We start from the raw sequence: 26727 nt of genomic DNA, 5'->3' as shown, positions 1-26727 counted from the left end.
AAAGCTAGTCTCCCCTAAGAAGCAGCAGACCCAAGAATCAAAACTACCTGGAGAAATCACTGTTTCACTCATAAGCCAAGCTGCAAGATGCTAGCTCTATCTCCCACTTAGACACTAACAATGAATATTTTATGTCTGCACCTGCCCCTGGAAGGCCTAGTCATTTTAAGATTGCACATTATGCTCGGGGAACTGGAATCCTGGGAAGAGCAGTGGTTGAGTTAGGACTTTAATTTCAAGGGTGCACATAGCAAATAGCTCTAACAATTTGTTCTGTTCCTTTTATTAAAACAGGTTTATTCAGAAAATCAACTGATTTCCTTAAGGTAAAGGGCACTTTCCATTCTTCTTACAGGTTTTCGGGGGGCGGGGTCTGATGCTACTGCTTTAAGGTGAGCTTGTGTTTCCCTTTCCAGTGATTCCTGGGAGAGCAGGGGCAAGGCCATGACACTCACCATGATGTCCCCTTTCAGGAGCTGGGCCGGCTCGATGGCGATGTAGATCCTGCTTTGGTTTTCTGGGCCAACATTGCTTTGGAATAAAGAAGAAGGCACATCATGATACAACTTCATGACTTAATGGAAAGAATACCTTCTGAGAAAAGGAACCCTACAATTGAAATCAGACAAAATATCCTGCTTGGCCCAGGCATCTCAATTCCTTAGACTCTCTCCTATGAAAATGAGTCTAAAAGGTATAAAAAAGCAATGGGGCCAGGCAGGGTCCTGAGGGCAATGTCAGTGCCAGTGGTCGCAGCCCCACCCCAGGCCCAGGCACGGCAGGGCACACAGCGTGGAGTACTGGGGTTCTGCCGGCACAGCCTCTGTGGTTAGCAGAGGGTGACATGGCCTAAGTGTCACCGATGCCAGGGTCCAACAGGAGTCCAGACATACGATAACAGTTCGTTTTGAGTTCATTTTCCATTAATGTGTATAAAATGCTAAACTCCCAAAAAAGCAAATCAAATAAGTCTAGAATTAGTACATATTCTGGAAACATCTGCCTGCCCTTTATCTAAACTGCCAAGGGGAGAGAAAGGCAAAACACCATGGCCCTGTCGCAGGCTCCGACATGATTACTTCCACACAGTGCAGGACCCTCTCCTGCCCCTGGGTCCCTGTGTCCCTGGGTGATGGGGCATCCGCCCATGGCTCCCCTTCTGTCCCCTCCTCTGGGGTCCCCAGAACATCATGCCTCCCACACCTCCCAAGGGAGAAGCAGGCTGGAGCAGGCCCTTCCCTGGCTCTCCCGCGGTCCCAGGAGACCAGCCGCACTTACTAGATCCCCGACGTGTACACGGGCTGCATGGCCTGGTAGAGCTTGAGAAAGGGCCGGCACACTGAAACACAGGCAGAGTCAGCTATAAACACGCGGAACTGGGGGCCAGTGCCGGGCGGCACATCTCCAGACCCCACCCTGCGGGAGACACTCACCTCCACCCGAGTCAAAGTTGGGGGTTCCGTGCAGTATGACGAAATGCAGGAACAGGGGTGAGGCATTCATCTTCACCGTTCCTGACAGGAGCCCACTGAGAAACTGCACATACCTGCAAAAGGCAGCAGCTTAGAGCTCCCCCGACAGCTCGGAGCACAGGTGGGGTAGGAGGAAAAGGAGGAAACGCACCTGCTTTTTTGGGAGTTTCGGGAGAGGGTCCATCCTAACTGCTCACAGCAAGGAGGGGTGTCTGCAAGCCAGGGTTTGGCCCATGCCCTGCAGAGCACGGCTAAGCCCACAACCTCACCGAGAGTTTCTGGGCCTCCTACACTGATGTGGCCAGTGATCTGGAAGCACAAGCAAGGGTGCCTCCTGGGCGTGAGCCCCCACACATGGCACCTCCTGCTCTGCACCCCAAGTGCAGGTGACAATACCTCTGTCCACGGAACCCAGAGCTGGGCAGGGCTAGGCCACGGGACTGTCACAGCCTCCCACCCAGAGTGGGAAAGCAAGAGGCCTGCAGTCACGTGAGCATGCTCTCTGAACTAAAATACACATCAAGGTCCCTCAGTCTAACTCTTAGTCCCACCCACCGCGCTCTCTGCTCACACCAGGAAACCTACAGAAGGCTGGAGTCCACACGGCGAGCCCACAGGAAGCCTGTGGATGCCCCGTCTCACTGAGAGGCCCGCCGCCGCCTGAGCCACCCCGCCCTCCTGTCTTCCATCTCCTCTCTGCCCTTCCTCCTCACCACCCATCTCAGTGGCAGGATGAGCACGTGTGCGGGGAGCTGGGAGTCCTGTCTTCTCTCTCAATATCACACACAGCCTTGTATGCCATGCTGACGTCCGCACCCTGCGTGGGTGCTTGACAGTCTAGGGAGAAGATTCTACCTGAGAGGTGCTTCCTCACTGGCTTCTTCCAAGGCACAAGGTGGTAGGGCACACCTACCCAAGAGGACACAGACCTGCCACCCTCGCAGATGCTGCCCGGCCTCAGCCCCTCTCTCTATCCATTGTGCATGATTCCTAAGCAAACGCAAACCCCATGACATCCAACATCTCTGTACATCTCTAATGCCAACGCAGAGCCAAGCAGACGCAGGAAGGAAGCAATCACTGAATCACCGGGCTGTGTGGCCAGCACAATTTCCTCCATACCCTCCAGCCAGCTCACTCTAGTCCACTCCCCACAAAGCAGGGACATCCCCCACATAAACACCCTAGGACCGAATGCTACTCAGGCTTGGCCTGCTTAGGTTAAACACATTCTGGTTTCTCTGACTTATATCACTGAGAATAATGACCTCAAGGTCCATCCACGTTGTTGCAGATGGCAGGATTTCATTATATTTTGTGGCTGAGTAACACTCCATCATACATTTTTACCACATACTCTTTATTCATTCACCCATTGAGGAAACAACCTAAATTGTTTCCACATCTTGGCTATTGTGAATAAGAAGCATGGGAGTAAAGAGATCTCTTGGAGAGCCTCTCTTCATTCCCTTCAGAAATATACCTGGAAGTGGAACTGCTGAATCACATGGCAGCTCTATTTTTGATTTTTTGAGCAACCTCCACGTTCTTTTCAACAGTGGCTGCACCAGTCCACATTCTCACCAACAATGCGCAAAGGTTCCCTTTTCTCCACATTCTCGTAAACACTTGTTTGTTCTTGGCTTTTGACCACTGCCTTTTCTAACAGTTGTGAGGTAATACCTCCCGGTGGTATAACAGCACTCATCTATGGAATCTTAAAAAGCCATACATACAAAAAACAGAGTAAAATGGTGGTTACCAGGGGTTGGGCTTTGGGGACAGAACAGAATTTTTGAAGGGTACAAGCTTACAATGAGCAGTAAATATGCCTTAGAAATATAATGCACAGTATGGCAAGTATGGGCTTCCCCAGTGCTTAGCCATAAAGAATCCGCCTGCAATGCAGGAGACGCAAGAGATGCGGGTTCCCTGGAGGAGGCTGTGGCAACTCACTCCAGTGTTCTTGCTTGGAGAATCCTATGGACAGAGGAGTCTAGTGGGCCACAGTCCATGGGGTCACAAAAGAGTTGGACACGACTGAAGCGACAGAACACCAGCATGAGCACAGTAAATACAGACACTGTACACTATATTTATCAAACATATTATATTTGATAAATATATTTGTATAATATACTTGTATATATTTATATATATATAAACACCAGCATGAGCATAGTAAATATAGACACTGTATATTATATTTATCAAATATATTTATATTTATCAAATATATTTGATATATTTGTATATTATGTTTATATAAAATATATTTATATATTATGTATAATATGTATAATGTATATATGTATAATATATTTATATTTTGTATATTATAATTATCCAACTTGCTAAGAGATAGAACTTAATTGTTTTAACCACTAAAAATAAATTATAATTCTGTAATATGACATAGGTGCTAATTATGGCTACAATAGCTATCATACTACAATATATGAATGCATCAAACTAACATGTCATACAACTTAGGACTTCCCTGGTGGTGCAGTGGTTAAGAATCCACCTGCCAATGCAGAGGACATGGGTTCGATCCCTGGTCCCAGAAGAGTCCACCTGCCACAGAGCAACTAAGCCTGTGTGCCACAACTACTGAAGCAACAGAGTAGTTCCCACTTGCCGCAACCAGAGAAAGCTTGCACAAAGCAATAAAGATTCCAGGCAGTCAAAAAATAAAATGAATAGGTTGTCACAGACTACCAGGCTGAGCTCCTTAGAGGGATGGGATGGGGTAGGAGGCGGGAGGGAGGTTCAAGAGGGAAGAGACACGTGCATACCTATGGCTGATTCATGTTGATATATGGCAGAAACCAACACAATATTGTAAAGCAATTACCCTCTGATTAAAAACAAATTTCAAAATAAATTTTAAAAAAACATGTCATACACCTTAAATTTACACAATGTCATTAGTCAAGTACATCTAAAATTTTTAAAATATCTAATTTATACCAGCAACTCAGATGCAGTCCATTATCTCATGAAGTTGAATTTGCATACAAAGCAAACTGAACAAAAGGAAATATCCAGTAAATTTTAAAAACAAAGGTTAAAACTCTACTTAAAAGCCATCCTTTTAGAAAAAAAAAATGCTAGCTTCAACTTAGGTGCCCTTGATGGTGTTCACATATTTCCTGGTGGCAAAACACTCTTCCCTTTCAAAAGAGGACAAAATCTCACTCATCCAAGCCACAGAGACCAGATAGAAGCCCTGGGGGTCCTGAGGCCACGAAGCCAGGCCATGGCTGCAGGGCTCTGACCACCAGATGGCTCCACAGGCCTTTTCGTTTTATCTTCCATTTGAACAACAGATGCCTTGATTCCACTGCGGGCAGACACGGGAATGTTCAGGTGACCTGTGCACCTACATTTAATCACCGGAATGCCATGCACTGCAGATTTCTGGGTTCGCCGGCCCCTGGTTGTGAGCGTATGAAAAGGAATGTTGAACTGGGGTTGGGAATCCCTGCCCACTCTGGACAGCAGTCTCCCCTCTTCCAGTGCTGGGCAGCCCTGGTCACCACGCAACCCACTTCCTTGGCCTTGTCAGTGGCCCAGCCGCTGTGTTTACTCCACGGGCACCTGGCCGTTTGCTCAGTCTGCACTGACCACTCCAGGCAAGGTGGCCCTTCAGTCTGGACATCTCAGGGATCCACCAAAACACAGACCAGGCATCACGGAAGGCAGGGGGTGGTCAGTTTCAGTTTCACTCTTTTTCCTTCTTTGTGCTGGAACTTCATTGCTGCACGTGGGCTTTCTCAGTGGCGGTGAGCAGGGGCTATTCTTCATTGTGGTGCGTGGGCTTCTCGGTGTGGTGGTCTCTCCTGTTGCAGAGCACAGGCTCTAGGCTCGGGGGCTTTAGTACACACAGGCTCAGTAGTTTTGGCTCACGGGCTCTAGAGCATGGGGTCAGCAGTTGTGGCACACGGGCTCTCTAACGGTGGCACACAGGCTCAGTTGCCCCGTAGCATGTGGAATCTTCCCCGACCAGGGATTAAACCGGTGTCCCTGCATTGGCACGTGAATTTTCATCCACTGCGCCCCCAGGGAAGTCCCCGATTCACTTTTGGATGCAAACATGGAGGGTCTGCCCCTTGCACTGACACAGCCTGGCCAGCACTGCCGCCCAGTGGCCAGAGGGAGCGTGAGAAGATGCTTCTTTGAGGAGCAGTGTCAACATCACCAGAGAAGTAGGAGCTGGAAGACCAGGGCTCACACTCACATGGGGTAAGAAACAGAGGGGAGGAAGGCAATCCCGGCATCTGCCCTTCTGACCAGTTCATCACTGAACCACTGCAATCAAGCTCCCGGTCTACAGCTCTCATCTGCCCTTTATAAAAATCTGCTTTATATGGATTCATAGTTAGGTAAATCAAAGACAAAAATATTGTACAATGCAACTTACGCCTTCCTTCACATGCTTTCTTAATAAGGAAAAAATATAAAATTATTTTATCCATTTCAGGGTATTTTCTATTCGTCAGAGCAGTCCACGGGGTCGCTAAGAGTCGGACACGACTAAGCGACTTCACTTTCACTTTTTACTTTCATGCATTGGAGAAGGAAATGGCAACCCATTCCAGTGTTCTTGCCTGAAGAATCCCTGGGACGGGGGAGCCTGGTGGGCTGCCGTCCTTGGGGTGACCCAGAGTCGGACACGACTGAAGTGACTTAGCAGCAGCAGCAGCAGGAGCAGTGCTACTTTTCAGCAACTTTATTGCCTAACTTCGTGGAACTGAAGTCATTTTTGGTTACTTGTTCATGGGATACAGTCTATAACTTCTGAGTACAAGTTTTGGATTTTGTGATATTGCAAAAGTTACCATAACATTTGTTAGCAGCCCGACTGCCATCAGAACGGCCTTTGAAGAAAACCTGACACCAACTCATGTCACTATCTACCTCCTAAGAGAGGGACAAGTGACAAGGGTCATCTGTATATTTATTTTTGTAAAGTGTATGGACAGCGTGGAGACAGCACCCTTGCCTGTTCCCCCTAGCCATGGCTGATGGCTCACATAAATGAGCTGATGTAAGCCCAGGGGCCTTGCCTGTCACCCCAGCCTACCACCCAGAACCCAGACAGGTTGACATGGCCAAGGAGGATAGCACAGGCTCCTTGCCCTTCTCGGGGGCCTTCCTCCAGGCAACCCTAATTGGCAAATCTGAAACTCCAGATCCCACAGTAACTGTGGCCTCAGTCCAGGGAGGCACTCTTGGATGTCTGCGATGGGATACTCGGCGCCATGAATCAAGCCCATCTCCCCTCTGTGCACCACCCATCAGTGTGCGTGGTGCGGGAGGGGTAAAGAAAACCTCTGTACAGTAAAATGAATTTTTCATGAATTTTTCTTCAGGGGGGCCTCATCCTGCTGTCCCAGAACTCTTTCATACCCTTATCAGTCTCTCAGATGAGCGGCTGAGAAGCTCCGCTCTAGGCCACCTGAGTGTGACCTGGAAAAAAGAGGACTGTGGGGGTTTTGAGGTTGTTGTTCAGTCCCCAAGTCGTGTCTGACTCTTTGCAACCCCATGGACTGCAGCATGCCAGGCTTCCCTGTCCTCCATTATCTCCCAGAGTTTGCTTAAACTCATGTCCACTGAATCGATGATGCCATCAACCATTTCATCCTCTGTCACCCCATTCTCTGCTTGCCCTCAATCTTTCCCAGCATCAGGGTCTTTTCCAATGAGTCAGCTCTTCACATCAGGGGGCCAAAGTATTGGAGCTTCAGCTTCAGCATCAATTCTTCCGATGAATATTCAGGACTGATTTCCTTTAAGATTGACTGGTTTAATCTCCTGGCTGTCCAAGGGACTTAAGTATCAAAGAATGCTGCAATGTTGGGGAACTTTTCCAGCTATGAGAAACACCTAGGAATCCAATCTTGCTTTCTGCATGCCCAGACTTCTGGCTTCTCTTCCTCTACCTCAGGGGACACAGGAACGACCCTCACCCAGGACTTCCGGGGTGTCTCTTCTTCCCCGAACTCTCAGGAGATATTTGCTGTCCCAAAGAGCAAGCCAGTCACCTGTCATTCTCCCCCCTAAACAAACCCAAAGTAACGGGACTCACTCCCAACTCCTTCACAGAAGGAAAGGAAAAGGGGAGAAGAAAAGGAAGTCAGAAAATTTCATCATTTAAGTCATGACTTCCATGATGCTGTTGATAACTAAGGCTGTAGGAGGGTTTTCTTTAATTACTTGTCAAAGTGAAAGGGCCTCCAAAGTCATGGGTGCCTCTCTGAAGCAGAAGGTTCATCATCCCCACAGGAGGTTACTTGGGGGTGACCACAAGCTGCTCCTGAGGCTTGCTCAAGGCAAAAGGTGCAGGGAGAGATAAGTGCTCTTGCCTGAGGAATTCTGCTGGAAGCACGCAATCTCCAACAGCCACTGCTGGCCGAGCTGCTGCAGGTCAACTGCTCAGTGGTTTTTAGGAGTGAGGCACAAAGTGACAGAGAATCCGCCACCCATCAAATGGGCTCCAGCCTCTCCAGCTCATAAACCCATTATTTATTTTTAATTGAAGGATAATTGTTTTACAGAATTTTGTTTTCTGTCAAACATCCACAAGAATCAGCCATAAGTGCACCTGTGTCCCCTCCCTCCCGATCCCACCCTTCTAGATTGTCATAGAGCCCCTGTTTGAGTTCCCTAAGTCATACAGCAAGTTCCCACTGGCTATCTATTTTACACATGGTATTTTAAGTTTCCATGTTACTCTCACCATACATTTCCCCCTCACCCTCCCCCCTCCCCCCCTGGTCCATAAGTCTGTCCTCTAACTAATTAATCCACGCTCATCCCAAGATTGCTTTTGAAAAGGTTTCTTGAGCTCAATCCTAAAATAGCCTGCAGAGCTCCTCTGCGGGCTTTGGGACCACAGTGATGGTCCCACCATCACTGAATCTGTCCCCACATGAGCGGTCATCGCACATCCTCCGGGTCTCAAATATTCCTCCAGACGCACCTATTCTTTCACTCAGTCATGAACCCGCTCCGTTATGAGGTGGCGAGCATCTTCTGAGGCAAGTGCTGTCAGGATAAGATCCCCTATTCTGAGGGAGCAGGAAGATCAGCCTCGAAATGCTAGGTTTAACCCACGCCACCCTCATCAATGTCAATATTACAGCTTTTGCTGGGTAATCATGTGGGAGAACCATGGGCAAGTTAAAGTGAGAAGATGCTTCCCTTTTTCCACACTCTTTCAATGGTATTAAAAAGCTGCAGCAGAAACATCGCATGATATCCCTTATATTAATATGTGGAATCTGAAAAGGCTTGATACAAATGAACTTATTTACAAAACAGAAACAGATTCACAGACTTAGAGAATGAACTTACAGGTTGCCGGGGTGGGGAGGGGTAGCGAGGATAGGGGAAGGGATAGTTAGGGACACTGTTTATTTAAAATGGATAACCAACAAGTAACTATGGTACAGCACAGGGAACTCTGCTCAGTGTTATGTGGCAGCCTGGATGGGAGGGGAATCTGGGGGAGAATGGACAAATGCATACGTATGGATGAGTCCCTTTGCTGTCCACCTGAAGTTATCATAACATTGTTAAATTAGCTATCCTGTGCTGTGCTTAGGCATTCAGCTGTGTCCGACTCTTTGCGACTCCATGAACTGTAGCCCACCAGGCTTCTCTGTCCGTGGAGATTCTCTAGGCAAGAATACTAGCGTGGGTTGCCATGACCTCCTCTAGGGGATCTTCCCAACCCAGGAATTAAACCGGGGTCTCCCTCATTGCAGGCCAATTCTTTACCAGCTGAGCTACCAGGGAAGCCCAAATTAGCTATACTCCAAAACATAATAATTTTTTTTTTAAGCTGTAGTAAGTAATAAGAATAAAAACAAGAAAGTAAGACAAATACCCTTCCCTGGTGTGTGCTGAGCTTTCAGGTGGGTCACCCCCTGTTTTCCCTCACATCTCACACAGGGGCTCACATGAATGTAACCATTCTGGAAACTGCTCAACCAAGAAATGACACTTAATGGCTCAAAATAGATCAAGGGGCTGTTTAACTGTAGTACTAATGAAATGCTGGTTTTTCCAAGGCAACTCACATGCCCTGTGGGGCCTCTGCTCAGAGCAGGGCACAGCCAGGCTCCAACCCACCATCTCACACCAACACATTCTGGTCCACAAACAGACCTGCCATGGGGAACAGCCAGGACAAAGCAGGCAGTGCCTCTGGTGACCCTGGAAACCCCTTTCCCAAATGGAAATACCTCAAATCGGCTCTGGATAAAAACCCCCTGTGCCCATGCCCCCTGGATGGCAATGAAGCTTTCAGTCCTCCCAAGTCCACTGACCCAACCCGCTGGCCCAGACGGGAAGAGATGCGAGGGGCAGGAAAACCACCTTGGCAATGGCCCTGGCAATTCTTGAGCAAATGCCCTGCCATTTGCTTTGAAGTAAAAACAGTGTTCTTGGTGCCATGTCCCCATCTGCAGAGGAAGTAGGTCTGGAAGACAAGTGGCTGAGGCCCCTCTCAGGCCACGCACCTGACCCTCCTCCGATTCTTCTCCACCCGGGCCTGGCGACAGCGTGGATTCACCTGGGGGCCAGAAGCCAAACTAAGTCTGCTCCCCAGGGTCCCACCGCAGCATGTGCCAGGGGCCATGCCAAGCAGGAGACACGGGGACATAGGCCGAGGAGATCAAGGAGAAGGACTCCTAGGCCTCTGAAGCTGGCCGACTAGGAACCTGAGTGTGTCAACAGCTTTGTTGGTGATAAGCTGCTTTCACTGGCTTCTACCACCCACAGCCCCTCTGTTTACAGGGGCCATGCCAGAGACCACTTGGCCTGCAAAGCCCAGCACATCCACCATCCAGCCCCTTACAGACACAGTTCACAGACCCCTGGTCAGGAGAAAGAAACCAGTTCCAACACAGTAACAGCATCAACACCAGCTGGGAGCGCAGGAGACTTGATGGCTGAGCCTGTGGGGAGGGAGCCCTGAGACCACACCAGAGTCAGCCAGGGTGAGGGGCTCCCTGCATCCCCACGCAGGGTGGCTCGTCACTCACCACTGGACACCAACAATCCTCGCCTCCTAATCACGGCTGGTCAGAGGGGCTGTATCTTCCGTCCCTACACTTTTAAATGTAAGATCTCATTCCACCTTTCCCTCTGGCTGTGGGACAGATACATACCGCTTCTGGGATGGCTGCATTAAAGCTGCAAGTTTATCATCATAAAACTTCTTCATTGCGAATCTGTCAAGGGCCTGGTCAGCACTGGGGAAGCAGAGACAGAGAGAGATTTAACTTCATGGCCATGGAGGGGTGGAAGGTGGGGTGTAACAAGGGACAGGCCCTGAGGTTGTTCTGAGTAGCTAGCACTCACTAAGAGCTCCATTTTGCTACATTCCCTCTTCGGGCACACCCACTTTAGCATCTCTTCTCAGGCCTCATCTCCTCCAGGAAGATGTTCCAGGCCAAGTGGAAGCCAGGCCTGCAGGCGAAGCCAGGCCTGAAGTCCCCGGTTTGAAACAGCAGCACCTGATCCTAGCATGTGGCACTTTCTGTGCTGCGTGTACAACACAGAATAATCACAGGATACTATCCTGACAGGATAACCACCCATCTGCCATTGCTCACAGGTGGGCACAGGCCTGGTGTCCTAACTACCTAAACAACCATTTAAAATAACAACTTTGTCTAAATAAGGGGCCGGTTGGTGGGGCTGCACAAAAACAAGGGTCACTTAAGCACTGCATGTTCAACATACCAGATGCACGTGTTTTTTAGAGTGAAAAGTATAATTACATATTCACCTATACATTTTTAAGTGTTCTTTTTTCTGGAATTCACTTGTTTTATTAAATGCTGACAATGTATTTTGGCCACTGTTTATGTTCAGCTTAATATCACTGCTTAGTGACTCAGTCCGGAGAAGGCAATAGCACCCCACTCCAGTACTTTTGCCTAGAAAATCCCAGGGACGGGGGAGCCCGGTGGGCTGCCGTCTATGGGGTCGCACAGAGTCGGACACGACTGAAGCGACTTAGCAGCAGCAGCAGCAGCAATGACTCAGTCATGTTCAATTTTTTGCGACCCATGGACTGTAGCCCACCAGGGTCCTCTGTCCATGGGATTCTCCAGGTAAGAATACTGGACTGGGTAGCCATTCCCTTCTCCAGGAGCTCTTCCTACCCTAGAGCGTGAACCTGGGTCTCCTGCCTTACAGGCAGATCCTTTACCATCTGAACCACCAGGGAAGCTTGTTAATATCAGTACCAGTGTTCATAATGTTAGCACTGACTCTATCTTTATGAACTCTTATCTTCCTCGTGCTGGTACCAGAATGTTTTTCTTCCTTCACTTTGCGACTTGGAAGCATCTTTTTTGATCTGGACACACTGTGTGACAAAGGCCTTTAGTAGTCCCTATGATTACACTACTTGTGGGAATACTATCTAAGGGGAAAATAAAAATAGTAGAAATGATCAAAGATGTAATTATGAGACTCTGTTATCAGGGCATACTTCAGTGTACAAAATCATTAGAAAGAAGCAACTGAAATTCTAAGGAAAAATTGCAAACAACCTGGATAGGCAATACTGGTAAATGCTTAAATACATAATATTCTATTCACCAAGTAGCAAACCATGCAGCCGCCAATTAGGGAAGTGTCAATTCAGAAAATCGTGTTACAAAAATCTTGGCAGTGTCACTTCACTTTGGCGAAGAGCACTTAATACTATCTTATCTACTGGTACCAGCAGGATTAACATCAGCCCATACCGGCACTGATGCTGCGAGTGTCTTTCCTGCAACAGCACACAGAACTGTCAAAAAAAACCCTGTGAGGAACGGCCATCAGCCCTGCTTCCCAGGTGAAGACCCCGGAGTTTAGAGCCTTTCATGTGAACTGCCTAACACGTGCAGCTGAGACACACTTCAGTTATTCAGAAAAAAGTGGGGCATTTAGAGAGAGTATCAGTGATAAGCTTATAGTGAAAAAAAGCCCAGCCTCCATGCTTTCCAAAAATGCCAGGACCGTCCATGGCACATGAAACTCTGGTTCTAGACAGAGCTGTGCTGTTGTGGGCACAAATGCGAGGTGGCCTCTGTCCAGAGCCCGCCAGGTGAATGAAATCTGCTCTCTGACCAGAGGGATGTGACGTGAGCGGGAATCTCAATTTGTCTGGCACACACACACACAAGTGCTTATTATCACCAAGAAAGGATCTGACTTTCACTGGAGGGTTGGGTTTCCTGCCTGGCAGGCATGAGCTCTCCAATTTGTTTCCACAGAAAACATTTGGAAAGTCAAATTTCATTCCTTAATGCTAGAAAGGAAAGGGTTTATCGGCTCACATGAATAGGCTTATATTTCCTCAGAACGGAGTAGTTCATACTTCACAAAGTGGCCATTGAACAGAGAGGGCCAACGCAGATGCAACACCCAGAAAGAACGGCATTTCTGAACTGGACCTCTGTGAGTGGAGACGTGTGCTCGGGGTGCCTCTTGGTCTACCAGTGTACCCAGCACCAGGAGGCCTGGCACGCAGTGGGGGCCTCACTCACGGGCCTCACAGTGCCTGTCATCCCCAGTGGACGGGACCCACCTCCTGCGCGCAGCAACCCCATGCCCATGCACCTCCCGGGAACCGGACCAGATCTGGCTTCCTGCTCATTGAGATCCCGAGCAGTCTTAAGTCCACCAAGTCTCAGTTTCCTCATCTGTAAAATGGGAGTGATGACTACTCCCTCCTGGATTACTTGGGAGGATTGAGCAAGAAAAAGGAAATATGCAAAGTACTTCCCAGAGGCCCAGTGCATGTACACCACGGCAGCCGTGGCCATCGCCATGGATATGTGCAGAATGTGAGGTGTCCAGTGAGAAGCACTGCTTTGGTTTTCCTAATACTAATGTCTGTCCCCATCAGCCTTGTCACAGATTGACAGTGCACTTGCTTTATCGGTGATGCCTCCCTGAAGCTTTCAGTGTGAATCACACATAGCTGCTCACTGAGGAAAGTGTCTTTCTCACGAGCTTACACCCTCAGCTGCAGCTAGGTTTCTAGGCACCAGGGACATGAGCCTTGGTCTCCAAGTCAGCTCCGAGGGGTCCGCCTCCTGCCCACCCAGCCTCAGAGCATCCCAACGCCCATGGCAGCAAGGACACTTCCCTCCTACCTGGCCGAGACATTGGTGAAGTGCATGTAAGATGATATGACCACGCCGATGCGTCCCTTTCCACCCTGCAGAAGAGGGAAGAGAGGTCATTAGAACGGGAAAGCACTGCTTCCTTCACAGGATGGCAAAGAGCCTGCTTTGACAGAGAAGCCAGCATTACCCTCCTCTGGTCCCTGTTCTGAGGGACGGCAGCACCCAGCTCAGCAGAGAACACACGCGTGGGGTACTAACAGCAGGAGCAGGTGCTAACCAGGCCGTCTGAGGACGCGCCCGAGGCCAGGTCTGCACAGAGGTGGCCAGTCAGTTCCTCATCTCCCAGTGAGGCCAGAAAAAAACTGTTGGGTGGAAGCCATTGGTGTGACTTAAATCACTCAGGTGAGAGACCCAAATGCCCCACTTATAAGCTGAGGGCTTTGAGGGCTGCACACAGAGCCCAGAGAAGTCCAGAGGAGTAGGACAGCCAATCTCAGGGTGCTGCCACCTCACAGCATCATGGGCACCAGCCCTGCACTGCCACAGGGGGCACCCCTCTGAGGCAGCTTTATGGAAAATGCATCACTCAGCCCACAACCACAGACACACACTGCCCAGACAAGGCAGCCCAGCAGGACCTCAGACCAACATCACCAACAGAAGGTTCTGGAAGCACCACAGCTCTGTGATGAGCCACCTCAACCAGAACCGTGGACTGCCACCTTCTGAAACACACTGTCATGGCCCAGGACAGTGATCAGCAAACCACAGCCCACCAGCCACTTCTGCCCACCGGCTGTGCCCCTTGGAGTTAAGAGCTGTCTTAACGTTTCTAAACCGTTGAAGAAAAATCAGAAGAACAGTATTTCAATGACACAGAAAAATCATATCAAGTTCAAATGTCAGTGTCCACAAATAAACGTGACTGGGACATGTTAGTTTCGGTGCCTCTGGGGCGACTTCCACATGCAGTGCCGGTGGAGCAATCCATAGGGCCCCAAAGCCTGGAAAGCCCTGTTCGGGTTCCCTCAAGAAGAGTCAGCAACTGGTGATCTAGAATCACATGGGCCACAATGGCTGCGTCACCAATATGCAGATCCTTTGTCTCGTCTTAAAAAGGAACGAGAAAGAAATTCAGGTCAAAATCCTGGCGTGTGACTATCCCCTAGGAGGGTTTTCCTCTCTGTCTCGTGAACATTGAGTACGTGCCTCAGAAACTCAGTGCAGACGCACCATCAGTCCTGAACCCTGGCACCTGCAGTTATAACTGCACAGTTACAAGTATGTTTCTTATATAAATTCACCAGCAGGGAACAACACCTCTGCCAAGTCAGGCACATGGAGGACTTCACTGCCACCGTCTCTAATGCTGCTCATTATGGACAGGACGTCTTTAAGCACAGGAAACATTCTTTAGGACCTGAACAGCTTTTATCTGTTCTTAAGAGAAATCACTGATGACACAAGGCCCAGTGAGTATCCTCCACCAACAACTCAAGACTAAACCACGTGGAGGGGGTGCGACCATCCAGGAGAATCACAGGCTATTTCTGCTGAAAATTAGGATGAGGACAAGCACACACAGAGACCACCATTTGCATCCAGCGGGAAAAGAGAGTCGTACAGTCTGGTCCTCGCCTGCCCTCCCCAGGCCAGGATGCCATTCCCAGCACTCGTGGGCAGGAAGGGCCCATTCTGCAGGGCTGGCAGGTTTGGGGGAAGTCAGCAATCTCAAACCCCCAGCAACCACGGTGAATTTCCCTTGAAGTTAACCTTTATAAATTCAAATTAAGAGGGCTTCTCTCTCCAGAAGGGTTAACAGGCCACCAGAATAGAGCAAGAGATGAGCAAATGGTTTCCAAGAAGTTTCAACATGTTCCCGGTTAATCCCACTACCAAGACTTGTCTCAAAAGGCAAGCATAGTTTAGGAAAAGGATGTTTTAGGGGACTCTACATGGTAAGTTCATCAGTTGTGGCCCAGATATTGTAAATAGTTTTATAATTCAGTTCATTTAAAAAGTGAACTGTTGAAATGGAATGATGGTGAAGGGGGTACATCAAGGTCTAGGAGACAGAATCCCTGGGAGACATAGCTGGCAGCAGGTCTGGGTGCCTCAGGTGGGCATTTCTCCCCAGCGCTGGGCACTGCAGTGCTCTGGGTGGTTTAAAGACCACTGCTTCACAGGCCTGTGAAGGGATCTTGGGCAAAAGCGGCCCATCAGCAGTATCCTAACATGTAAAAATCAATAGGCCATACACAGTAAAAAAATATATACAGAGCTCGTTTTAATTGACAAGAATTGTTTAAAGAAAAAAAAAAAAAAGAGTCTCTTTCTTTAAGCTTGCACCAAAATACAAATATAGAGAGAAGCACCTTAATATAACATAATCCTTGAATAAAAGCCCTGGTTAACTTAATTTAGTAAGAGACCTAGTGAGGCTCCCTGGCTGTTTGTGGGAGAATGTAATCGAATCTGACGTGAGAGTAAGCAACAGAAGCAGAGAGCAGCAAACGCCGTGTGTGCACCCAGAGACTTTTCCTCGCAGCCGAGTGACCATCGAATTTACTGAGTGTGGGAGCTCTGAACACCATCAGCTGCTGTCTGCCCTCCTCATTCAGGACCCTTGCAGGAAACTCACCTGGAAAGTCTGATAACTCAAAAGGAAGGTTCTTTTACACTAAGGTCCATAATGCAAAGGGCTTTTGTGCAGCTTTTGAGTATGAAAAGTCTGAAGGAAGAAACATTTCAAGGTGGAATCTTCGAGATGTCCTGATGGTGTAAAGTAAGAGCAGGGGGCAGATCCCTTCTTCTGGGACGGAGCCCCACCCCTCAACCCCTAACCCTCTCAGAGCATTCCTCCAACATGCTGCATGAGCTCAAGGTGTCTGGGAAAATGCATCATATTTGAGGAATCCAGAGTAGTGCAGGAAGAGGCTACAAACAAGCCACGGCAGTTGAGAAACCAGAGAAGTAAGAGGAGAGGCAGTTCCAGGAGGCTGGAAAAGGGTGCCTAGCAGGTCACAAAGCCAGGACAAGGCACCTACATCCCCATAGCCACCCTACAAGCATGGACATGTCACGTCCACCCCACCAGGCTGGCCTGCTCGGAAAGGACCATATGACTCCTATAGTAGCATCCTGCCCACAGTCTCATGCCAATCAACTGGCATCACTCAGGTGGCACAGAGTCCAATGTCGTATGCCTTAATAGTACCCTTTGCTTTTTAAACAGGAGTTTTCCGTGAAAAGCAAAAAAACGTATGAAAATGAAAGGATTACCTCCCGGGGCCCCCACCTTAGCTTCACCATGTACAACTGTGCATTTAGGAACCTCAATCCTATACATTCTGAAGCCAGACTCCAGGAGGCTGGATGACTATTTCCCTCCCCTTAGGATACATATGAAAAGCTAATCACAAAACCCTAAAGAAGCAGGCAATCAGGGTGAAGAGGCAGTCCCCCCTGGGCCCCAAGCGGGTGCTCACCCTGCAGTGAATAACAACAACGTGTTGGGGGTCGCTGTTCAGCCAGGCCTCCTGCGCCTTGCAGATGGTGCACACCTTATCCAGGGGTGGCGCGTGCAGCTCCGGCCAGCCCACGTCCAGAATCTACGGGAAAGAAAGGGGGCTTTCTGGTGTCCATCTTCAAGGAGCCCTATGAAGCCATCTCAAGACCTTTTTTTTTTTTTTTAATTTAGCAAAATATTTCATTTTATAATATAGAACAACATTGTGTGTTCCTTTTCTAAAACTTAGTGGGAACTGTGGCTCCTTTACTGAAAAGAAAAATATGAAGGATTATATTTTCCCCATGAGACATCTACTCCCCGGTCTTATCTGCTTTTGTGCAGCTGGAATGACAATTCTAGAAAGGGCTTTCAGGAGCTGCTAATGGTGCATGGCTCATGGGGAGAGGCCCAGGCCTGGCAAGATCTGAAACAGGAGTTCTTGGCATGAGCTGCTGCCAAAATTCCTCTCTTCAGACTCAAATCTCAGTTTGGGAAAATGCGGTGAGCCATTCCCCCACACAAGGGGCAGATAACTATGGGGAGGGAGATGCCTATCACACGTGACACTCCTCAAAAGAAAGGAATGTGCCCAGGAGGGAGGGAGGAGGCCTGCAAACCTGGGTTACAATTCGGGAACAAAGAAAGTCTGCGCCCCAAAACACAAACTCTGAGCCACTTGACACACATCCCCACCTCTAAGCCTGTGGGCCACGCAGGGCTGTTATTTTTGCTTTCCTTTCCTTTTTTAAGAAGGGGGGGTAGGCAGAGCTCTGTCTTATTGTAAAAGCAATAGAAATTGTGTATTGATGGAAAAATTCAGAAAAATGCTGGAAGCAGGCAAAGGCACACACCCCTTCTGCCACGCAGAGTGATCACTGTAACATTCTGATGAATCCCTTATTCTTTTTCTATGTAGCTGAAATACTATATTCTATAAATTCTATATTCTGCCCTTGTTAACGAGCAATAAAACAGGCAATTTACCATACTATTCTCTTAACCTAATAGCTGCAAAATATTCCAACATATGAAATATAGTATGTGTATATATATATATATCATATATACCACAACTTACACTTATACAGTCATAAAATTTTCCCCCTAAATCTTTGTTATTAAGAAGAATAACGTATAGAAGGGGAGAGTGTGCTGTACAGACAGGGCAGAAAGATCTTTGAGGTAAAAATGTCAGGATTTGATTGTGGTAGTGGTGACGTAAATCTACATAGAATGAGACGGCAGAGAAACACACACACCCACCCACCACATGTAAACCCAGTGGAAGTTGCATCCAGTCTGTGGGTGGTACCAACGTCAACTTCCTGCCATTAGTATTTTACTACAAGTCGTGCAAGACAGTACTACTGGGGACAGCTGGGTCAGGGGTGTGTGGGATTGCCCTGTATTATTTTTGAAGTTTCCTGTGACATTGCAACTACTTCAAACTAAAAAATTTTAAGGAAAAAAATAAGCCATGGATATGAACAGTTCCTAATAGCCCTCATTAAGTCCTATTCCACAGAGGCTTACTACATAACCTTTTTGCACAAGCAGGATAAGCATCACAGACACTTAACAAAACTCAGACTATACAAAGGGCTAAGGTCCTACCTTTGGGTTAAGCTTCGTAAGGTCATATCTCTTTTCCGAGAGGTTTAACACCTACAAAGGGGAAATAAGAAGCTATTAGACTAATCATTGTCCTCAGACCAAAGGGAACAACTGCATTCTCACAGGCTCTTTGCCTTCAAGAGATTCGGCAGATTATGAAAAAGACTGAAATGTATAGATATGGACAAAACAGATAATAAGGACAGTCACCTCTTGGTGGCTCAGATGGTAAAGGAGCTGCCTATAATGCAGAAGACATAGGTTGGATCCCTGGATCAGGAAGACTCCCTGGAAAAGGGCATGGCAATCCACTCCAGTATTCTTGCCTGGAGAATCCCATGGACAGAGGAGCCTGGTGGGCTACAGTCCACGGGGTCTTACAGAGTCAGACATGACTGAGCAACTAACACTTTTGAAGAGAGCATACACATCCTATGGGACTGGCCTTGGTTCTTCAGGGGAACAAGGTCCGGGATGGAGGGCCCTGGGCCTGCAGGGGGCCTGGTCTCAGGAAGCCCCAGCCAGCCCAGAGCCCCAGGCTGCGCTCACAAAGAAGCAGAGATGTTTGTGGAACCTGATCACACCTCAAGCAAAGGAAAAACTAAGGACAGCATTGGAGCAGAAGGCGCTCCACATACTTCTCTCTTCAGAGATGGAGGATATAGAGACCTGAGAGGAAGGGGCTCCAGGGATGGGGTCCACGGCTCCTTTACCCCAGAACAAGCTACACCCTGGACCATGGGCTCCATTAAAACCTGCCTCAGAGAGCCGAAGTCTGTGGCCTGACCAGGGGGTTGTTGGGGAGCAGGGGGTGATTGGCCTCCACATGGGCTTGTCAGAGCACACAGTTCAGATATACAGTGGGCAAGAAGTGCGTCCAGCCCAGGGTTGTCAACTCAGGCTCCATGGAAAACAAATACATCTTTCCTCCGACTTTTCAAAAAGGTCCTTATCCTCGAATGAGGTGAGGACCCACAGCCTCACCATTTTGCAAGGTGGACTCAGGCTCTGACAAGGCACCACCACTATGAGGGGAAGTGCCCCAGCCGCCAGCCCCCCGCCCCCTGCCCCCTGCCCCCAGGCCTCAGGTCCCAGGCCCTCACCCTGGGTAAGCAGCAAGTTGGGGAGGAGGGAGGAGGCATCCCATCCCCTGGGCTGGGTGTCAGGAGGAGGAGACCATTCCTGCAGCTATGATCAAGGACGGGGTGGGACGATCTCATGGGCTGGACCCCACCTTCCCCGCCTGTCACCAGGCCACGCAGAGGACAGTGGGAAAGCCACAGGCTGGGCAGGGGCTGCAAGACACTGGGCGGTCACCTCCCTCTCTCTGCCTCCAGGGCCACCCGCCCAGCCGTTTAGACATCTGAGGAGACCGATAAGGATGACAATAACTGCCTTGTCAGTTTAGGGTAAAGATTAGCTGCCTTATGGAGATAAAGAGGCCTTCTAGCAGCAGGTCTGGAGAAAGGAGAGGAGCTGTCATCTAACTCAAGTAGTGGAAGACGGAGCCACAGAGCCACCTGCCGGACTGGGGCCTCAGGAACAAGAAAGGGTAGGTGGAGAAAGAGGACATTCAGGAAGACTGGTCCTCTTCATCCTCCTCAAATGGCCGGTTAGCTCAGTTGATTAGAGTGTGGTGCTAATAACGCTAAGGTCACGGGTTCGATCCCTATATGGGCCAGAAACTTACAGTGGACTTCCCAGGTAGCTCAGTTGGTAAAGAATATGCCTGCAATACAGGAGACCCCAATTTGATTCCTGGGTTGGGAAGATCCCTTGGAGAAGGGCATGGCAACCCACTCCAGTATCCTTGCCTAGAGAATGCTCATGGGCAGAGGAACCTGGGGGCTACAGTCCATGGGGTCACAAACAGTCAGACACGACTGACTAAGCACAGCACAGCACCTTCCTCAGACGTGTGCTCTGTTCAACAACCTCATATCTGTTTGAAAGGGAACTGGGGTGGAAGATAGTTCTGGATGCCCACCTCCAGTCCCGGCTTCACTTCAGAGGCAGGGGTGCTAACCCCAGCAGCAGGGAAGGAAGCTGGCAGCCCTCAGGGTGCACGTGGGCCACGAGCTGGGGGCGGGGGGGGCGCTTTCACGAGGAGCCCAGATGCCCCACTGCACAGCGGGCGATGTGGCAGGACAGCCTCCCTGGGGCGGCCCCCTCCCCGCACCACCGCCGGCCAAGCCAACCGCAGAGGAACCGGCCTGTATTCCCACCCGCAGGCTCCTCAGTCCCCACACATGGGGACCTTTGCTCCCCGAGTTTCAGCAAACTCAGCGGCCCCAAGTCCCTCAGCCCCCCACCCCGCCGCACCCCTGGCCATCCTCACGCTCGATGCCCCCCACCTCACGGTCCCCACCCTCGGTGCCCCCCGCCTCCCTCATGCCCAGGGTCCCCACTCACCAAGTAGTTGTCCCCATGCTTGGAGCGTAGCATGCGCGTCACCTCCTGCAGACTGTGCAGGTAAGACTCCTCGGAGCAGCCCGCGGGGAAGGACACGGCGATGATGCGCTCGGTGATGTAGGTGAGATCCAGTTCGCGGCCGTCCTCCATGGCGGGGCTCAGCCCTGCAGGCCTGGGAGACACACGGGCAGCTGTCAGGAAAGGGGCCAAGCACCAGGAGGGACGTTCGCTCACTGTTCACACCCGGACCTGATGACAGGCTTCTGGGAATTTACTGATTCTCATCACAGGAGGGCACAAAGCTAAAACTTCCTTAACGGTTATGACTGGGGCACTGCTAGCTACAACCAGGGAACACACTGAGGCTCCTGGTACACGGCAGGCCTGATGGAAAGCCAGCAGAGAGAGGGCCTCCATGGCTGGGCATGAATTCAGAGAGCCCAGATCTTGGAAGGAGGGGCATTCCTTACTCTGAGAGTCAAGTCAGGTGTAGGCAGCAGGGAAGAAGCCCATTAGGCAGATGAATGGCAGAGCAAGAGGCCAAGGCTGGGAGACAACAAGTGTCTAGTCACATCTGCAGGTCCCATCCTCGGGGAGATGTGGAGGCCCACTGCCCAGGGAGGAGGCTGGCCTGTGCTGCAGAGAGGAGGAGCTGCGAGGGAATTCCAGCAGCTGGGAGGCAAGGGCTGGCGTCTATGAGAAGAGCTGTGTGCCGGCTCTGCTGAGACTGCACCTGGGTTAACCTAGAGGGCAGGTATCAGGAGGATGGGGTCTGGAAGAGGATAAAAATGCCATGCAATGAAGCCAGCAGAGGCGAGGACTTAGTGAGGGCCACTGGGTGGGGAGAGCCTGCAGCCTGGTGAGCCCAGGATAATGCTTCCAGCAAGCAGTATCCAGGCTCTGCTTCCTCATCACTAGGACTGTGCAATGGAGACCATAGGCACCAGAGCCCCTCCCAGGAAGAGCCTTCTAGGTGCAGGTGCTATCAGGAATAGAAGGTGAAAAAATCCAGGTGAGAGGTGATGGGGTCAACCCCAAAGACTGGTGAATCCATGGAGCAGTGCAGGACAGTCACGGGACGGTGGTTTTAATCTATCAAATCCCCCACCACCAGCTTTAAGGGCTCGTAGCTGTTGTTTGTGTACTACTCCTATTACATGAGTCTCTCTCCTAATTCTGAAAAAAATTCAAAAGTATACTAAATAGTTTAAACACACTTCTGAGTATTCATCATCCAATTTCAAAATGGACACACAGCCAAGCTTTTTCCATCCATACTCCCTGTTACCCCTTTCCTCACTGTGATTGCCCTGAAAAAACCTAAGACATTATATGTCATTTCTATAAGTATTTTTGCATTCATTTCTAAAAGACAAAGATACATTTAGAACTATCTACAATGCAATTATGATGCCCAAAAGAAATAATATCTTCAAATATCCAGTATCATGAATCTATTTTTTTAAATTGGTTTATTCAAATACAAACAATCACCAAGATATTTTTCTCTACCTTATGCACCAGACAGGAATGTAAAAGAAAGAGTTTACTTTAAAATATCAAATCACATCTTTTGACACTGGAACTTCCCTGGTGGCTCAGACAGTAAAGAATCTGCCTGCAATGCAGGAGACTCAGGTTTGCTCCCTGGGTCGGAAAGATCCCCTAAAGAAGGGCACAGCAACCCACTCCAGGATTCTTGCTGAAGAATTTCATGGACAAAGGAGCCTGATAGGCTATAGTCCATGGAGTCGCAGAGTAGACTGAGCAACAGTGACCTATTAAAAAATAATGAGCTTTTCATGTGCTGAAGTCAATTCTAGAACTCTCCCCAAGGCTACATTTCACAGTTAAATCACAGCAACGTAATTACTGATTGGACGTTTCCACAACCAGGATTTCTAATGCTGGGACATTACATTCCAGAAAGAGATACACATATGATATTTATCAGCTTTGAGCATTTCTATTTAAAATTGAAAAAGACATTAAGATTACTACAGAATATAATAACATCATGCCCGGGCTTCCTCTGCGAGAGCTGACCCAAGGCCAAAGGCACAGAAGTGGCTTCCGTAACGGACACTCACCTGAACGGTTTGTCACAGCACAGAGAAGCAGGTGTTGATGATGCCCCTGGAGCCTGCAAATGACAAGACAAGGGTCATTCTCAAATCTCCTGTGCTGCCAGCCCACACATTGCAAACCCCAGTGGGAAGAAAGGATGGCAGTTGTTTCACATGACCATAAATGCCGTCAGACCCCTCACTATTGGCTCATCTTATCACCTGGGAGGGTCGCCAGCTTATCAGGACATCTCAGCCCTAAGACCTCAAATCCCAAGTGACACAATTCCACTAATCAACAGCAGGGCGGGTTGCCATGACCCCTGGTCAGGGCAAGGTAAGCAGTCCTTGGTCATGGCCCATCTGTCCCAGTATACAGGAAGCCCTCAATCAACACTGGCCACTCTTACATCATTATAGTTATATCTGGTCAAAAGAACCAGTTACTGATTTTCAGAGAATTCTCCGTTTTTACCACCCTATTTTTGAAAAGCTTATCCGACAGAGAAAAAAACTTCAGGTTATAATTACTTTCCAGTCTACACAACCCTTGTGTATGTGTGTGAGTGTGTGTGTTAAACTCCAAGGCGTGCGTGCGAATTGAAGTCGCTTCAGTCGTGTCCACCTCTTTGTGATCCTACGGACTGTAGCCCTCAGGCTCGCCTATATCCACTATTTCAGGAGATGAATCCAATAACTTTGTGAGAGAAATTACCTCCCCATTTGAGAAGTGGGGAAACCAAGGCGCAGAGAGGTGTAAGGTCTCGTGGAAAACGGCAGAGGGAGGAGAACCCCGATGTCCCCGTCTCAGCTCCCCCGAACACCTTCTTCTCAAGAGGCTCCCCTCTCTGCTGCCTTCTGTGAGCTCCTCCCTGCCTGCTGCGTCTCATGGATACGGCTCCGTGGACCAGCCCAGGACATGCTCTGAGTAGGTGACACAGGGGTAACCATGCAGCAGGCTAGAGCTGGCCAAGGTGGACAGAGCCCCGGCACCCTCCTCTGCTCCCGCCCACCCTGGCCCTGGGGAACCCTTCTCAGACAGGATCTGACACCCCCCCTTGCCTGGTGTTCCACCTGGGCACCTGGCTCACAGTGGCTCCCCCAGTGTGAAGCAAAGGGATGAAGAGTGAATACCAAGTTTATTTCAGGGATCGATGAGAGATGACCTCCTGAAATTACACAACCTGTGGCCAAGCCAACCCCAAACTGCAGAGGTCGTGACCTGGGCCCCAGACAAAAGCAGGACCTGGAAGGCACTCTCCTCCATGCTCAGATGTGAGAGTGAGCTCTGGGCATCCACACGCAGAGGCTGGTCTTCCCTAGCCAGGACACGTGCCTCTGGTTCATCTCCTCCTCTCGCAGAGGCGTCTGGGGACCAACTGAGATGGTCCCCATGGGTGCCAGCTACCAGAACTTGCCCTCCACTGTTCCAATGTCCCAGCCTCCGAGACCACCTCCCAGTGGGCGACAGACCTCACACCCCATGTCTGCACTGTTTTGGGCTCCACACCGGTCCTGCCCATCTTCCCAGCACCCCAGACTTCTGATGGCTCAGGCCATATGGACTCCAAACAATGAGATTTGAGGTGGGGAGGTCCATTAGAAAGTAAAGATTAAAATCTAAAAATATGTATTTTTAAAGTATTTCTAAAATGTAAATGAAATGTAAACTAATTCATCATTTTAGAAAACAGCTTGTCCATAAATATAAAAAGCCCTTAAAAGGTCTGAAACATGTGACAGCAATGTGAGGAATGACTCAGGAAATTACTGGGAAAGTCCATAAGTCTCTATGGACCAGAGTGCTCGCTGCATTATGTGTGTAACAGCGAAAACTATACAGCCTAAGAGCTCAACCCTGCGACTTAGTGACATTAGATAAACCGTGGGGCTCATAGATGGTGACACACTTGTGGGCCTGGAGAGACGCCGTGATGTGTGACAGCAATAGCACTAACAGTCACGTGGCCGCTCCCTGGCACAGGGTGCGTGACTCACACACACAGTCACACCTACACACACACACCTGGTCTATCAGTGTGCAGGCTACCTGGGCAGCAGCGTGTTTCTGGAATGTCTCACTACGTATTTTTTCTTATTTTTTCCTCTACGTGCATTTTTTTTTTCCTTTTCTACTGAGAACACAGTTTACTTCTGTATACTGGAGAAAGTGCCAACCCCAGGGTCAGCTCAGACGAGGTGCCAGCTCCTGGGGTGGCATTCAGGTCTTCCCACCAGTGACAGAACTCTGACACTCTTGGAGGGAAGACAGTGAGGGAGCCTCTGAGGGTGGACACTGAGTACCTGGGAACTGGAACATTCTTGGCCTACCTAGAGTTACTGCATGACAGCTGCAGGGGCCTAAAAGTGACCCCACCCTCTCCATGGCCAGGTCACAGGCCCCGAACACTGTGCACAGGGCCATCCAGCCTGTCCTTCCTCCCAAGGGCTTCATCTCCCTTAGGACTCAGCTACTAGTCTTGGCAGATCATCAGGATTCCAGAAGAGCTGGTTTTAAGCTAACCTGACTCCAAACATCCCCATGTCTGAGAACCACTGTCCCAGTCGAGGGCACATAGCACCGTCTACTGTTCCTTCAGTTCATGCGCTTTCCATTTTGCTTTATACTGTGAGTGTGTATAAGGAAGGCACACAATATCTCCACAATGTGGGACATGTACATAATTTATGCATAAATGAACATAATGTAGTGCATTCACACTCCATTACAATTAAACGTACGGAGGTCCCAGCCCTGGGGGTGAGTACATAAACCTGTCTGGAGACCACTGCTCCCAATCAACCAGCACAAGGGACTGATTATGTCTTCTGATATTTGCAAACATCTCTGCACTTTCACTAAGAAGCTGCAAACCCTGGTAAGCAGATTGTGCAAACCTATGTGACAAAGCAAAGCAGGAGAGCAGACAACACTCTGAAGGGAGGGGAAGCCATGGGGGTCCTGCGGCCCAGACCCACCTGCGGATGTCCAAGCACTGACATGACCAGGCCAAGCTGCCCGCCCCCAGGTCGACCCCGCCTCACTGCTTAGCCTGTGAGGGTCATTCCTGAACACTGTGCGGAATTCCCTCATCATTCCTGACACACAGGCGCTGAGTTTCAAGGGGGCTACAAAGCCTTCTCCAAAAGCCCCATAATCCCATACTCTGCCGTGGTGTGGCTTCAAGGTCCAAGAGAACTGACTTAGTTTTGCTCTGTAATTCCCCAATTCAGCACATGAGCAAGAGATACCTCCTGTTCCAGAAGCCACCAAGCTGAGCAGCTTCTGGGCCTCAAGTCCCAGGAGGGCAGGGAGGGTGGGCCTGGAGGGGCAGTACCCACAATTCCTGCAGCAGCCTCAAAGCCTCGCAGCTACACAGAGGGTCCGAGCCAGCCCTCACCCACAGCAAGTCCGGAACGCCACTGCCCCTCACATGACAGATGTGTTAGATGATGAATGCATAGCTAGATGGTACAATAGATGAATGCATAGCTAGATGGTACAA

At 49.5% G+C, this 26727-nt stretch overlaps 1 protein-coding gene across 4 annotated transcripts in view; it reads right to left on the bottom strand.

Moving 5' to 3' along the window:
• Positions 1-26727, bottom strand: part of TNS3 (tensin 3) — a 221616-nt gene that overhangs the window by 97020 nt on the left and 97869 nt on the right. For all 4 annotated transcript variants that reach the window (XM_040259791.1, XM_040259792.1, XM_040259789.1 and 1 more), the window contains 9 exons: positions 23246-23298; positions 21156-21327; positions 18744-18794; positions 17107-17229; positions 13646-13710; positions 10655-10738; positions 1434-1546; positions 1279-1339; positions 456-531 (listed from right to left, as the gene is read on the bottom strand). In XM_040259791.1, the coding sequence (XP_040115725.1) occupies positions 456-531; positions 1279-1339; positions 1434-1546; positions 10655-10738; positions 13646-13710; positions 17107-17229; positions 18744-18794; positions 21156-21305 (723 nt within the window). In that variant the 5' untranslated portion in view covers positions 21306-21327; positions 23246-23298. The remainder of the gene's footprint in view (positions 1-455; positions 532-1278; positions 1340-1433; positions 1547-10654; positions 10739-13645; positions 13711-17106; positions 17230-18743; positions 18795-21155; positions 21328-23245; positions 23299-26727) is intronic.

This window comes from Oryx dammah, unplaced genomic scaffold (assembly GCF_014754425.2).
Source record: "Oryx dammah isolate SB20612 unplaced genomic scaffold, SCBI_Odam_1.1 HiC_scaffold_18, whole genome shotgun sequence".
Taxonomy (NCBI): Eukaryota; Metazoa; Chordata; class Mammalia; order Artiodactyla; family Bovidae; genus Oryx; species Oryx dammah.
The sequence above is the reverse complement of the archived record's forward strand: the minus strand, read 5'-3'. Positions and strand labels throughout refer to the sequence as shown.